The sequence below is a fragment of the Stegostoma tigrinum genome, chromosome 2 (genome assembly GCF_030684315.1).
Source record: "Stegostoma tigrinum isolate sSteTig4 chromosome 2, sSteTig4.hap1, whole genome shotgun sequence".
NCBI lineage: Eukaryota > Metazoa > Chordata > Chondrichthyes > Orectolobiformes > Stegostomatidae > Stegostoma > Stegostoma tigrinum.
In genome coordinates this window covers 89,597,676-89,611,462 of record NC_081355.1, presented here as the reverse complement: position 1 = coordinate 89,611,462, position 13,787 = coordinate 89,597,676, and the positions used below count along the sequence as shown (strand labels likewise).

At 37.9% G+C, this 13,787-nt stretch overlaps 1 protein-coding gene across 7 annotated transcripts in view; it reads left to right on the top strand.

Annotated features, from left to right (window-relative positions):
- The window catches only part of invs (inversin), a 301,666-nt gene that overhangs the window by 165,713 nt on the left and 122,166 nt on the right, over positions 1 to 13,787 (top strand). For all 7 annotated transcript variants that reach the window (XR_007249558.2, XM_059655375.1, XM_059655369.1 and 4 more), the window contains 3 exons: positions 1,658 to 1,813; positions 7,852 to 8,081; positions 9,704 to 9,810. Coding sequence is in view for 6 of the 7 variants with exons in the window: in XM_059655375.1 (XP_059511358.1) it covers positions 1,658 to 1,813; positions 7,852 to 8,081; positions 9,704 to 9,810 (493 nt within the window). In the remaining variant the exon portion in view is untranslated. The remainder of the gene's footprint in view (positions 1 to 1,657; positions 1,814 to 7,851; positions 8,082 to 9,703; positions 9,811 to 13,787) is intronic.

Genomic DNA, 13,787 nt, shown 5'->3' with positions numbered 1-13,787 from the left:
TTGTTGCTGAGTTTGCAGATCACTCAAAGATGGAAGGAGAAACAGGGCGTGCTGAGGATTTGGGGAGGCTGCAGGAGTACTTGGACAGCTAGAAGTTAGGGAAAGAAATGGCAGATGAAATACAATGTGTGAAAGTGTGAATTATGCACTTTGATAGGAAGAATAGATGTTTAGACTATTTTCCACATGACGAGAGGCTCTGCAAGTCTGAAGCACAAAGGCACTTAGGAGTCCTAGTTCTTAAGGTTAATGTGCAGGTTCAGTTGGCAGTCAAGAAGGCTAGAATACAAGAGCAGAGATGAACTGCTCAGACTGTAAAAGGCATTGGAGGGTGTCCAGAGGAGGTTTGCAAGAATGATTCCGGGATGAAGGGCTTGTCCACTGAGGAGTGACTGGAGACTCAGAGTCTGTATTTGATTGAATTTAGAAGAATGAGGAGGGAATCTAATTGAAACTTACAGAATACTGAGAACCCAGATGGAATGGACAGATAGAAGATCCTTCCACTAGTAGAAGAGTCTAGGACCTGAAGGCACAGACTCAGAGTGAAGGCACCGACCATTGAGAACTAACATGAGGGGAAACTTCTTCAGCCAGAAGGTGCTTAATCTGTGGAATTCATTGCCACAGAAGGCTGTGGAGGCCAACTCATTGAATGTATTTATGACTGAGATTAATAAGTTCTTGATTATTATCTGGATCAAAAGGAGAAGGCAAGAGAATCAGGTTGAGAAATATATCAGCTGTGATCAAATAGCTGAGTCTTCTTGATGGGCCTAATTCAGCTCCAGAGGGTAATGATCACAAAAAGGACACTTCATCAGAAATAGAATCTCACATTCATAAATATTTTGCTGCTTTAACATCATCTGTTTGATCAACTGTCAGTGTAACTGCAGCTACAAGATTCTAGTTATAAAGACTACTTGTCCTTAGTACTCTGCCACATTTACACACAGGGATCATTTCTTTCTGGCAGAAAAAAATGACCACGCCCTGCACTTTTTCATTGAGACAGGTCTTTGAATATAGCCATTCCCTGCTGCATGCCCCTGGCAGTGCTCTGACCAAATCAACTTTCCTGGTTTCCATTTATTCAGTTAAATAAGATGGTTAACAGTTCATGCCGCATCTTCATGCAAACCATTATTCAACCAACAAACACTATTTCTCTTGCTGCGTAAATTGTTATTTCCTTACTTAAGCTGGTTTCCTTGAATTTCAGTTCTGCTGAATGCAAGATGAAATGGTTCACTTTTGTGTCTCTTCTTAGCAATATTTTATTGATACCAATTGATGTTAAGATTTTTGAAGCTGAATTCAGATTCACAGACTGCTGTGATTGAATTTGAACTTTCTCTGGATCAAGTTCGCAGCTCAGAATTATTGTTTCAATAACGCAACCACCAGACTTTATGCCTGTGAAAGAATATAAATGAGTTTAACTACTCTTGTACATGACTTCTCATTGAAAAAATCTGCATACACATTTTTAGGTACTGTATTTGATAATTTTTATTCATTATGAATTAAAATTTTCTTCAACGTTAAGAAATTAAACTGAGTGATTCTGTCTATTTGCATGTGCTGTGCGTATGATTAAAATTGTGCCAAAATGTCCATTTAATACCACTATTTCTTCTTTCTGTGCATCTAGCTCTACATGCTGCAGTCCTCTCTGGTCATGTTAGGACAGTGAAACTTCTGTTGAAATATGGGGCACAAGTGGATGCCATGGATGTGATGAAACACACACCACTTTTCCGGGCATGTGAGATGGGTCATAAAGAAGTGATCCATACTCTCATTGAAGGTTAGATTTTGTTCTGATCCCCATGGAGACCAAAAATATTTTTAAAAGAAAGGAATAACTACAACAGCAAAGGAGAGAAAACTGTTAGTCAAGATGTAAATTTTTAGAATATTTTTGACATAAAGCTAACTAGAATCACGCATTCATTAACATGCGAAAGGCATTTCATACAAAAGGCAAGTTTCACTTTTAAATAATTCCTATGACAAAGAAATGCCTCACGTACTCACAAACACATATTACTTCCCTCTTAATTGTGCAACCACATGCAATCTCAAAGACTTTCTAATTTGTCCTCTTTCTTTTAGCCACGATCGTATTGAATGGCAGAACAGGCTTGAGAGGCAAAATGGCTTCCTTCTGTTCCTGTTTTCATATTTTGTATGTTTGTAGGATTTTTCAATCTCATTCAGTCATTTGACCCCTGAGTCACAGTGATCAGCAGCCTTATTTGATTTGGAAGCCCAAAGCAGAATTATTACTGACAAGGTCCATTTCTACCAATCCTCTTTCACACGTCATTATAGTTCTGAAGGAACAGAATCCACAGAGACTTACTTCTCAAACCCTTTTAAATAGTGTATTGAGCTCTGACAGTACCAAGAGAGCAGCATTGGGTCTTGTCCAAACTACAATTCTTTGTCTTTGCTGTCTTCCACGCTCTGCTCTTTCCAGCTGTATAATGCATAGTAACACAGTTCCTTTCTCTCTCCCTCTCTTCTCAATACTACTTCTGCTTCAACATCAGGACCTTTTAAAATCTGCCAAACCAATAAAACTGTTTCATTCAGAGAAAATGTTGCTTGTTTCATCTTTACGCAAGTTCTGTATCCTGAGCTTACAAGAAAACATTGCTGACCCAACACTGCTGCAATTAAATTTCTGTTTACCTTGTGCTTTGTAGCTGTTTGTCCCCATGTCAGATCCAGGTTACACACATTTTTTAACATAATGATGGCATAACCACAAAAAAATTTACCCTCTTTTAGAATACTTCCTGTCTGACTTGCCAAAGCAAATAGGCCATTACAGATTTTCTTTAAATTTAGTTAAGTACTAGACAAAATAGTTCCTTTGACAGCAGAATTTTTAAAAATATTTTCCTCTCCCGTCCAAAGCTAGCATGCCGTAGAATCTTTTGACCTCACTTAAGTCTGGTAATCCATCAAAAACATTTTTAAAATCTCGGATTTTCCTTACTTAGTTCATAGATAATAGCCTAAATAGTCAAACATGTTATCTACCTACCACTTAAACCGTGTAAAAGATTATTAAAAATATTTCATGCTGGTGAACTGTTAGGACAAAAGTACCCTTTAAATGGTTGTCCTCTTCTTGGTTGATCTATTCTGAACTGCATGTATAGGTTTGGCTTAATGCAAGAAAGAATGTGAAAGCTAAATCTAAACATCTCAAATGTGAAAGGCTTTTCAGGACATAGAAAAGTTTCTGCTATGGAAGGCTTGTGAAACCCTGAGACTTCCTCCCCCACTTAAATTTCATCATATCCACTTGACCTCTTTTGAGAGTTGCGCTTGTTAATCATATAGCTAAAGTTCAAATATCTTTCTCAAGTCAATCTACAAGTAATCTATACAGAACCTGTCACTTCGTTTCTGTCTTGGAAGCTTATGTGGAGTTATTTAGAGTAATGAGTAACAGTATTTTTAATTAAACAAGTTACTATTTTTGCAAGACTGAAAAATGATTTCTAATTATCACCAGGACCACTAATTTATGCTTTATTTTTAACGTACTTTTCTGAGATAATTTCTAGGATTTCAGGAATCACATTTTGATTTATTCTGTTAATTAGATAAATATATTTGTTACGTCTCCATTATCAATTGTTTTCAAGTTGTTTCAAAGTTAAGCAATCTTCTTCGTTGCTTCAAAGTAATTTACTGTTGGAAAATGAGATTTGTCTAATCATATTTATTAAGTAAATAATAAGTGAGAGAAGTTGGAAGTAATTGGGCCAAGGGGCCTGTTTCCACACTAGGGATTCTATGATTCAAATTAACAGACAATTTGATATAAGTGACTAAATTAAGAGTAGGTTATAATACTAAGAGCGTTTTGTAGTTCGTTTTTACTATTTACCTTTATTTCTCTATGCACAAATGACCATACAGCTCCATATCTTCTTTGCTGAAGCAGTTGTCTTCTAAATTAGATTTCTGATGCTGCTTTTACATTTTTTTGAGGATTCTGAACTCTTTTCAGTTTCTATCCAGACAGTTATAATAAGTGTAACTTGTGGTATTCCATATTAATGGCAGGAGAAATCCTATTGGCCAGGATACTATAATCTCTTGTATATGCTGTTGAATAGATTTCATAGTCTGTTTGCAATGTCTATGTTTTAAAGAACAACATTGAACATTTAACAAAGTAGCTAACCTTTATATAACACCTTTAATGTTCCAAGGTATTTCGAGTTAGAGGCTGTATCAAGTAAGAATAGAATGTAATTTAGGGAAAGGTGATGATAGTGCTTTCAGGCAATATGTTATATAATACTTTTCAAGTTAAGGCAAAATGCTAAAAGATTGGACATTTCAGAGAAGTAAATAGGTTAAGTGAGTGGGCAAACGTTTGGCAGATGGAATGTAACATGGGAAAAGGTGAGGGATACACTTTGGCAGGAAGAATAGAGCAGCTGAGCTTTTTAAATCAAGAAAAACTGCAGAATGCTACAGAACAGAGAGATTTACAAATCCCTGTACATTAATCACAAAAAGCTACCATCCAAGTTCAGTGAATAATCAGAAAGGCAAATGTTGACCTTTATTTCAAAGGGAATGAAAAAAATCGGGAAGTAACATCTCTTCTCACTGCTCTGGCCCTAATTTTTAGACAATGCCCCCTTGTTCTAGAATCTCCATCCAGTGGAGATAGTTCATCTTTATCTGTCCTGTCTTTGCCTCTTACTACCTTGAAGACTAAAATCTAGCCCACCAAGTAATTCGTTCATTCTAGCAAATTAATAAATTGTAACCAAAGGCTAAAAATGTTCATTACAATTTGGGGAAATTCAGAAAAGATTTGTTGAGACGCTATTTATGCCTTTTGTTTCCTGGTGGAAATATTTCTGTTTGGATTGAAAATCCCAAATCCTATTCAATCTAAGTGATTTATCTTGTGTTAATTTGATAATTGTAGTTTGAATTTCCATAATTTCTACAGTTGCAGCATTTACTTAAATAACTTTCACATTTTGTCACAGTTCTCCTCTTGGCATGACATAGACCTCCAGGTTTCTGCTACTGTGACTTTGTGGCAGCCTCTAAGAGATTTATGAGAGCAACCTGAAGGTCACTGGATCTTCTTATTTCCCCTCCCGCAGCATGAAAAGACATGTTGCCATTATTTACCATTTACTGTATTCCCATGTTTGAGATTGAAAATTTATAACTTTGATTAAATCCATGGGTTCAAAGCTTGCATTTTTTAAAAACAGACCCAAATGGAAAGGGAAAGTGAAAGGGAAAGGTGAGCTTGAGAACTGACACTTATAATTTCTAAGGAAACTAAGGCTGAAACTGAGATTGAAAACCAAAATATCTAGGGAAACTGAAAATTGCTGAAATCACCTATTAGGACTGAGAGCCATTAGGGCTCAGATGCTGATTCCAGTGGTGTAGTATAAGTACGATGAAAGGGATGGAAGCTAGGTCCAAAAGCTGAGAAAAGACAAACTGACAATTGCTGCAGCTGTTTCTGTTGCATAAAGATACCATTGGTGGATCCACTTCATCCAGACCTTTTGTAAGCAAAATTGAGGAATTTCAGCAGATGCATGCCATTTTTGGTGAAGACTGTGCCCAGGGAACTGCAGTTACTTGCAGGCTGTTTTTGCTTAGGGTTCAGGGTGGATACTAGGAGGATAGGAACTGTAATTAGAAACATACGGGATAGGAATAGGAGGAAGCAATTTGGTCCTTGGAGCCTGCTCCACCATTCATCACAACCACGGCTGATCGTCCAACTCAGTAGCCTCCTGCTTTCTCCATAATCTTTGAGCCCATTCACCCCAACTACTGTATCAAGCCACCTCATGAATACATTGAATATTTTGGCATCAAGTATTTCCTGTAGTAACAAATTCCACAGGCTCACCATTCTATGCCTGAAGAAATGACTCCATCTCCACCCTAAATGGTATATGCTGAATCCTCAGACTGTGACCCCTTGGTTCTGGACACACCTACCATCGGAGCGTCCTCCCTGCATCTACCCTGTCTGGTCCTGTTAGAATTTTATAAGTCTTTATGAGATCCCCCATCATTCGTCTGAACTCCAGCGAAAACAATCCTAACCTCATCAATCTCTCCTCGTGTGTCAGATCCGCCATCCCTGGAATCAGCCTGGCAAACCTTCTCTGCATTCCCTCAGGAGCAAGATCATTCTTCCTCAGAAAAAGACACTAAACTGCACACAATCACCAAAGCCCTGTTTAACTGCAACGATACATCTCTGCTCCTGTACTTGAAACGTCTCACAATGAAGGCCAACATATCATTTGCCTTCTTTACCACCTGCATGCTTACCTTCAGCAACTGGTGCACAAGGACGCCCAGGTCCCGCTGCTCACTCCCCTCTCCTAATTTACAGCCATTCAGGTGGTAATCTGTCTTTTTGTTTTTGCTTCCAAAGTGAATAACCTTACATTTATCCAAATTATACTGCATCTGCCATTGATTTGCCCACTCACCCAGCTGTTGAGATCATGCTGAAGGATCTCTGCATCCTCATCACAGTTCATCGTCCCACCCAATTTGGTATCATCTGCAAACTTGGACATGTTACATTTTGTTCCCTCGTCCGAATCGTTAATATTTATTGTGAATATTCTTTGTGAAAAAGACAGAGTTTATAAGATTGACAATACATATGATCAATGGATTTCCGAGCAAGTTCATAAGATCTGTCTTAGATTTATGTGCCACTTGAAGTGTAATTCATAGCTTATAATTAACTGTAATTTTCCTGTCAATTTATGTTTAAGTTGTGTTGATTCTGGATACCCTAAATTGGCATTTAGTGTTTGCCTTGTTTGATTCCTGAATGGTAAAAAAAACTTCCATTTCAAACTGCAGTAAATTGAGGCTTCATCCTTTAAATAAAACACTGGGATTTCACAGGTCCTGGTTTTAGTTTAGAAAGAAGTGCCGGACTCGACTGAAATGATAACCCTTTACGGAATTTTCTTCTGTAGAATCTGTGGTACAGTAAATTATGCTCCATTGCACTGCATTACCATGTTGCCCCCATAGTAATGTGCTTTCTCAAATTAAAAGCTTTAATCAAGTTAAATGGTTTCCATAAGGAATAGGAACAAGAGTGGATTATTCAGCCCCTCGAACCTAATTTGCCATTCAATAAGTTGGTAGCTTATCTAATTGTGACCTTAGCAGTATTTTTCAACCTGATCCTCCTCCCCGCAGAACCCTTGAGTCCCTTTTCAGTCAAAAATCTGTCTCTCAGCCTCAAATATGTTCAATAGCCCAGCTTTCGCTGCTTGATGGGAGAGGAACATTCTAAACAGTAATGACCCTCTGAAAAGAAGAATTTCCTCTCTCCTTGGAAAGACTTTCACTGTGACTAAAATGTGTGCAAGAAATTGTGTAACCAGTATTCACATTTTTCATTTCACCACTGTAAATCAGCATCAAATTGTGACAAAGAGACCATGTACTTATTAGGGATAGCATATATTTAAACTACCATTGAAAAATTAGGATTTTGCTTTAGGTATGTTGTTACGATCCAGAAAACAATACTCTAAAAAGATGGTGAAACACATTTAGTAGTAAAATTCAAAATATACTTAAAAAGCAGAGTGTTGCTACGTTTAGTGCAAAGAAGCATTTTATCAGATTAAATAAATGGATTTTTCAAAGAATTAACAGGTCACAATGAACCCAACCCCCAGTGATCTGATAGTTTGAGGTAAAGGTCAAAAATTTCTTAAATCTTTGAAAAAGTATTGAACATTGAAGAATTTCTCTAAGCTCTTGATTGTAATTTTACAGGTGGTGCAAGAGTTGATTTGCTTGACCAAGATGGCCATAGTCCTTTGCACTGGGCGGCCCTTGGTGGGAATGCAGATGTCTGTCAGATCCTGATTCAGAATCTGATCAATCCCAATATGCAGGATTATGCTGGAAGAACACCTTTGCAGTGTGCTGCATGTGGAGGTTACATTAATTGCATGGCGATACTCATGGAAAACAAGGCGGATCCCAATATACAAGACAAAGAGGTAGTCTGTCAGATATGTTGTTGCTGTGCAGATAATGCCTTTCTTTTTTAATTCTACGTAGTTTCTCAATTCTCAGATTCCTTTGGTAGAATGGATTTCAATTATGGAAACAATCCAGTTATTTACAAACCGCTTTTTGCATCTGCTAGTTTATTAAGATTAAAATAGAATATATCTCTATTAAATAATAATTTGATTTTGAACATTAAGTGTGATTCACTACCTGCCAGAACTTGGATTCTCTAGTTTCAGAGATAGTAAAAACTGCACATGTTGGAGAATCCGAGATAACGAGGTGTAGAGCTGGACGAACACAGCAGGTCAAGCAGCGTCAGAGGAGCAGGAAGGCTGATGTTTCTGATGTTTCAGGTCTAGGCCCAAAACGTCGGCCTTCCTGCTCCTCTGATGCGGATTGGCCTGCTGTGTTCATCCAGCTCTACACCTTGTTATCTTGGATTCTCTCGTGAATGTCTTTCAGTAGCGGAAACTGCACATTTGGTTCATGTCAAGCTAACTACTGTCTGCCTCCTTCACTACCCTTTCTGTCTGTGCTGACATCTTCAGGAATCTATTGACTTGAATACCAAGGTCGTTTTGTTCCTCAGTACTCCCAAGGAGCCTAATACTCATTGTGTATATCCTTCCCTAATTAGACCTTCCAAAATGCATCGACTTGCACTTATCAGGAATAAATTCCATCTTTAGTTGCTGTACCTGATTTACCAGCTGACCAATATCAGACTCTACCTGAGACCATCCTCTTCACTGTCAACAACACCACTAATTTTTGTGTCATCTGCAGACTTACTGATTATACCTTCTGTATTCACATTCAAGTCATTGACATACATAACAGCAATGATTCCACAATATTTTGTTCCAGGAAACTGTTATGAAAGGACTTCATTAGTGCATTTTCCAGATGACTTTGTCAGTCTCCATTCAGCATAAACCTGCAGATTCTGCAGTATCTGTGGAAAAAGAAACTGAGTTAACATTTCAAGTCCAATATAAGCCCAGCATCCACAGAACTTTGCTTTCATTCCTGACAGTTCACGTGTGCAGAGAATTGAAACTGAGATGGAGGCTGAGAACTTCCATTGCAAGCAAGGTCTTCATCTGTTACCTGTCACTAATTGCCTTTGAATTGAATGGCTTACGAAGCCATTTAGTACAGCAGATGAGAGGCGACCATACAACTTAGGACTGGAGGTACATGTAGGCCAGACTAAGAAAGAACAGCCGATTTCCTTCCCTAAAGAACGCTAGTGAACTCATTATAAAGATTCTGTTGAGAATGCTCCTAGTGGAGGCTCAGTAATATAATTTTGAGCAACTAAACCATCCCACTGGTCCCTGAGCAATGTTATCAGAGCAGAGATACTCAGAATTGTTTGACACCTATATTTTCTCTTCTCTGTCACTGGAAAATGAACATCATCTGGATGTAACAATGGAAAGATTATATCTAATAAGATAATTAAAAATTCAGAATTACCAAGTGTTCGCCATGAAGAAGACAGAAACAGTAAAATTGTTTTCTATATATTTGAGAAACAAGTTGATTTATATTCTCAAGTACAAATCAGTGATTTCTCTATACAAATGGTCTTGCCTTTCAGGGACGGACAGCACTCCACTGGTCTTGTAACAATGGTTACCTGGAGGCTGTTAAGCTTCTGTTGGGCTATAGTGCTTTTCCTAATCATATGGAGATCAACGAAGAGAGGTAACGCATGAATGCTCTTACTCAATTTGTTTTTCATATTATTGGATCTGATTCAGTTAATTGTTGTGATCACTGCTAATGTTATTATTGGACGAGCCAGATCCCAGGCTGAAACTCAGCTCAATAGTTTTTTTTAGATAGCCTCTCACTGAAGCATAAGCATACAATGTTGCAGATTTGTTCTAAAAATAAAATAGAAGTTCATTCCACAAGAAATGAAGATAAAATAGAACAGACATTTAAAGATTTTTAAAAACACAAAATAAAAATACAATCCCATTCATCTCAACAGACAGAAGCTACAATTCCCTACTCTATGCTGTACAGGATTTGACTTAGCAATTCTCGGCCATGATAAACTTCCTTAATTTATCATATAATCTAGTTTGTTATCTCTGTTTGAAATAGCCCTTCCAGAGTTTTAACCAAGCACTTCTGATCTAGAATTTTAAGTAGGCCCCCTACACTGACCCAACAAATTGTTAAAAGTCTAAACTATCTTCACCTTTTCTCAGGAACAACTGCTTTACACATCCACCTTCGGCTAGGATCTCAACAGAATTGCCTGAACCAAAGCTAAAAACATCTCCTTTATTTCAAACTATTGGTGTATACCTGAACCAAAAAAATTGCTGGATCTTCTACCTGAAACCACTGTTTACTTCGTTCACTCGTAAACTCTCACGATATAAATAAAAATCCCATTAATCTCAAAGATGTCTTTCTTTCTACTGATTCAAAAATCACCCTGGCTATGGTAATTCATACAAGTTAATCATTAAACACCTTCAGACACATAGAAAGCCCATCTGTCACTTGTTTAACTTGAAAGATCCAAACTCAAAAATTAAATTATATCAAATGTAAATAATTCAACCACCATACATCACAGAATGAATCAATAATTTTTAAAAGTTGCCCTTCATAAAATAACATTCATTCGAAGCTTTTGAATTGAGTTGGCATTTTGAACTGAGAGTTAAGTGGACACTCATTTTCCTTTGGGATGCAAAAGGGTGCATTAGTTCAGCAGACTGTCCATCAATAAGTATTTAAATCTAACTCAGACTGGCAAACTATTGGGTTGGCAAGGTCATTTGAAGCATTTTTAACCAAGTTTCTTGGTTACTTATTCTCATATTGATTTTCAGTTCCCTATACTTTTAGGAGTGTCTTTGTTAGCTTTGTTATCTTTTATTATTTTATAGTAATTTTTTAGTAATATCCATTTTCTGTCTAGATCCTTGAAAGGAAATCAATAAAAGGTTGCTATTTGCAACTACACGATTGTTTTGCAAATGCCTTTCTCTATCACAACAAAAGCTTGTACGTAAACAGTGCATTTGGCATAGGAAAACTTTTCAAGTTGCTTAATAGGAGCACAATAATAAGACAAAAATATATGTCAAGACAAGGAAGGTGAGAATAGGACAAGGTCTAAATGAAAGCATGATCAAATCAATACAGTTTAAGGATTGCCCTAAAGCAGCAGAGAAAAATAAGTGGAGAGATTTATGAAGTGAATTCCAACCCTGGATGTCTGAATGCATGACTTCATGTGACAGAATGAAGAGAATGGTTAGGATGGGCAACAGAACAGAGTTACAGGAACACCGCATTCTTCGAGGGTTGCAGAAATGGAAGAGATTACAAAGATAAGGAGTCAGAAAGGACACGAAGGAATTTCAACATGTGGATAAATTAAAAATTGAGATATCGGTCACCTGAGAGCTAATCAAGCTTGGTCATGATTGTATTGAGTGGTGGAGGAGGCTGAAGGGGCCAAATGGTCTACTCCTACTCCTGTTTCTTATGTTGTCATATTTTGCAGCACTACTCTTTTATGGCAAAATGAGCAAAAAACCATATAGTTTACAGTAACTTTAAAGTGAAGACTCTATGGGGTTTAAATAGGGTATTTTTTAGCTGATAGATTTTCAGAAGATGCACCATTACTTTTAGTACTTATACTGCCTTCAAGACTATACAAAATTAAGCCACTTTCAGTGCAATCTTCAAACCAGTTTGGGACAAGGACAGTTTTTGAGTTGTGACAGTTGAGTATAAATTATTTGGACAATTCTTCCTATTAATGTGTAATGACTGACTTAAAACTTGCTATGGTTGTATATGGATGGACCAAAGTTCCTCACAATTTTAAAGAAACACATGAAATAAACAAAAATATAATGAGAAAAAACTGACAAAGACTCCAAGTCTGAATACAGGTTTGTGGCACATGCACTGAATTGATGACAGCTGTGGCAGTATTCAAGCTTTCTAATTCCAGTAAACATGTTCTTAATTATTGCAAGCAGTTTAACAACATTAAAAAAAAACTTAAAAGCACCAAAAGAAAAGCATAATTTCCTCTTAAAGCAAGACATAAATGGGGTGCATCAACTGCAGTCTAACATTAGGTGTGTCACAATGCTTGCTCCCCATGTTGCAGCTTTCGGTTGGTGATTCAAGAACAGCTTCAGCAGAGCATTTGGATTATATTGTTGTCAGTCTCTTGCGTCTGTTTCAGAGGTTACCTGCAGAGATTTCTGGCCACATGGATTGATTGCAGAGGACTGGAACAGACTTTACGGGTATAGGAAAATCTGCCTTGATTCATCTGTACTACTTTAGTGTCATGAATGATTCGGCAGGCCTTCTAAATCAAAATACAGTTTGATTTTCCCTTTCAATTTGTATTTTTGTGAAAGGTCCTGAGGTGTGCAAGATTAAAAGCTTTGACAAAATGTATTGTTTTTCAGCAATACTCAATTTCTCTACTGTTAAACAGCTAAAGAAACTTTACCTGAACAATCCCAGAATTTTCTGCTTCCTTAAGCAGTATAGACAATGGAGGGAAATGTGAGAAAAATATAGACTTGATATCAAGAAAAAGAAAGTCCTTACTTGCTACAGAATCTTACGAATTAACAGTGACTACCTTATTTTCATGCACTTTATTTTTAACTCCTTCCCGATGAAACTAGACTACACCAGTTCCCAACATGCAAGTCAGAGCAGTCGCCTTTTAGCAGCTTGCCATTTGCTTCTTCAGGCCTTGAACTGACTTTGTCTGTGTCACATTGTCCATGTGTGTCCTCGGGCACCATCCTCCTCCATTCTTTGTTCACTTCAGTCAGCATCAGTAAAAGCCAGTCTCACCATTCAACATGCCTGCTTTCAGCGCTCGAGTGAAGATTTGTAGCTTGGGTGCTGGTTATAGATATTGGTGTGTTCGCCGACCTGGGAGGTTTGATAGCAAACATTTCATTCCCTTACTAGGTGACGTCCTCCGTGCTGTGGAGCCTCCTGCTGTTGTCTTGTCCCGGTTCAAATTTATACGGGTCTGGCTTTTGCTGTTTCTGGTAGGTACCAGTTCTAGTTGTGCGGTGTAATGGTTCGTGTATCAGATCTAATTCAATGTGTTTGTTGAAAGAATCCAAGCCTCCAAGAATTCCCTGGCTGTCTTATGTTTGGCTTATCCTATGATAATGTGTTGTCCCAGTTGAAAGTGTGGCTTTTCTCACCTGTGTGGTTTGAAACCAAGGACATCTGTTTGTGTCGTTTAGTTGCGAGCTGGTGTTCATGGATGCGGGTTGCTAGTTATCTGCCTGTTTGTCCCAAGCAGTGTTTTGTGCAATCTCCCCTTGGTATCTTGTAAACCACATCTGCCCTGTCCATGGTATCTATTGGGTCTTTAGCCCTGGTTAGTTGCTGTCTGAGTGTGGCTGCCAGTTTGTGCACTGTCATGATTCCTAGAGGGCTGAGAAGGCTGGCTGTCAGTTCCAAGGCGTTTTTTATATATGGTATGGTGATTATTGTTTTGGATTTCGGCGTGCCCTGGTTGTGTTCTCTGTTGGCTAGGCATCTGTGCATGAAGCTATAGAGGTATCCATTTTTGGTAAAGACCTCATAGAGGGGTTCTTCTTCTTCCATCTGGAGATCAGGTGTGCTGCAGTGTGTAGCAGCCCCTTTGA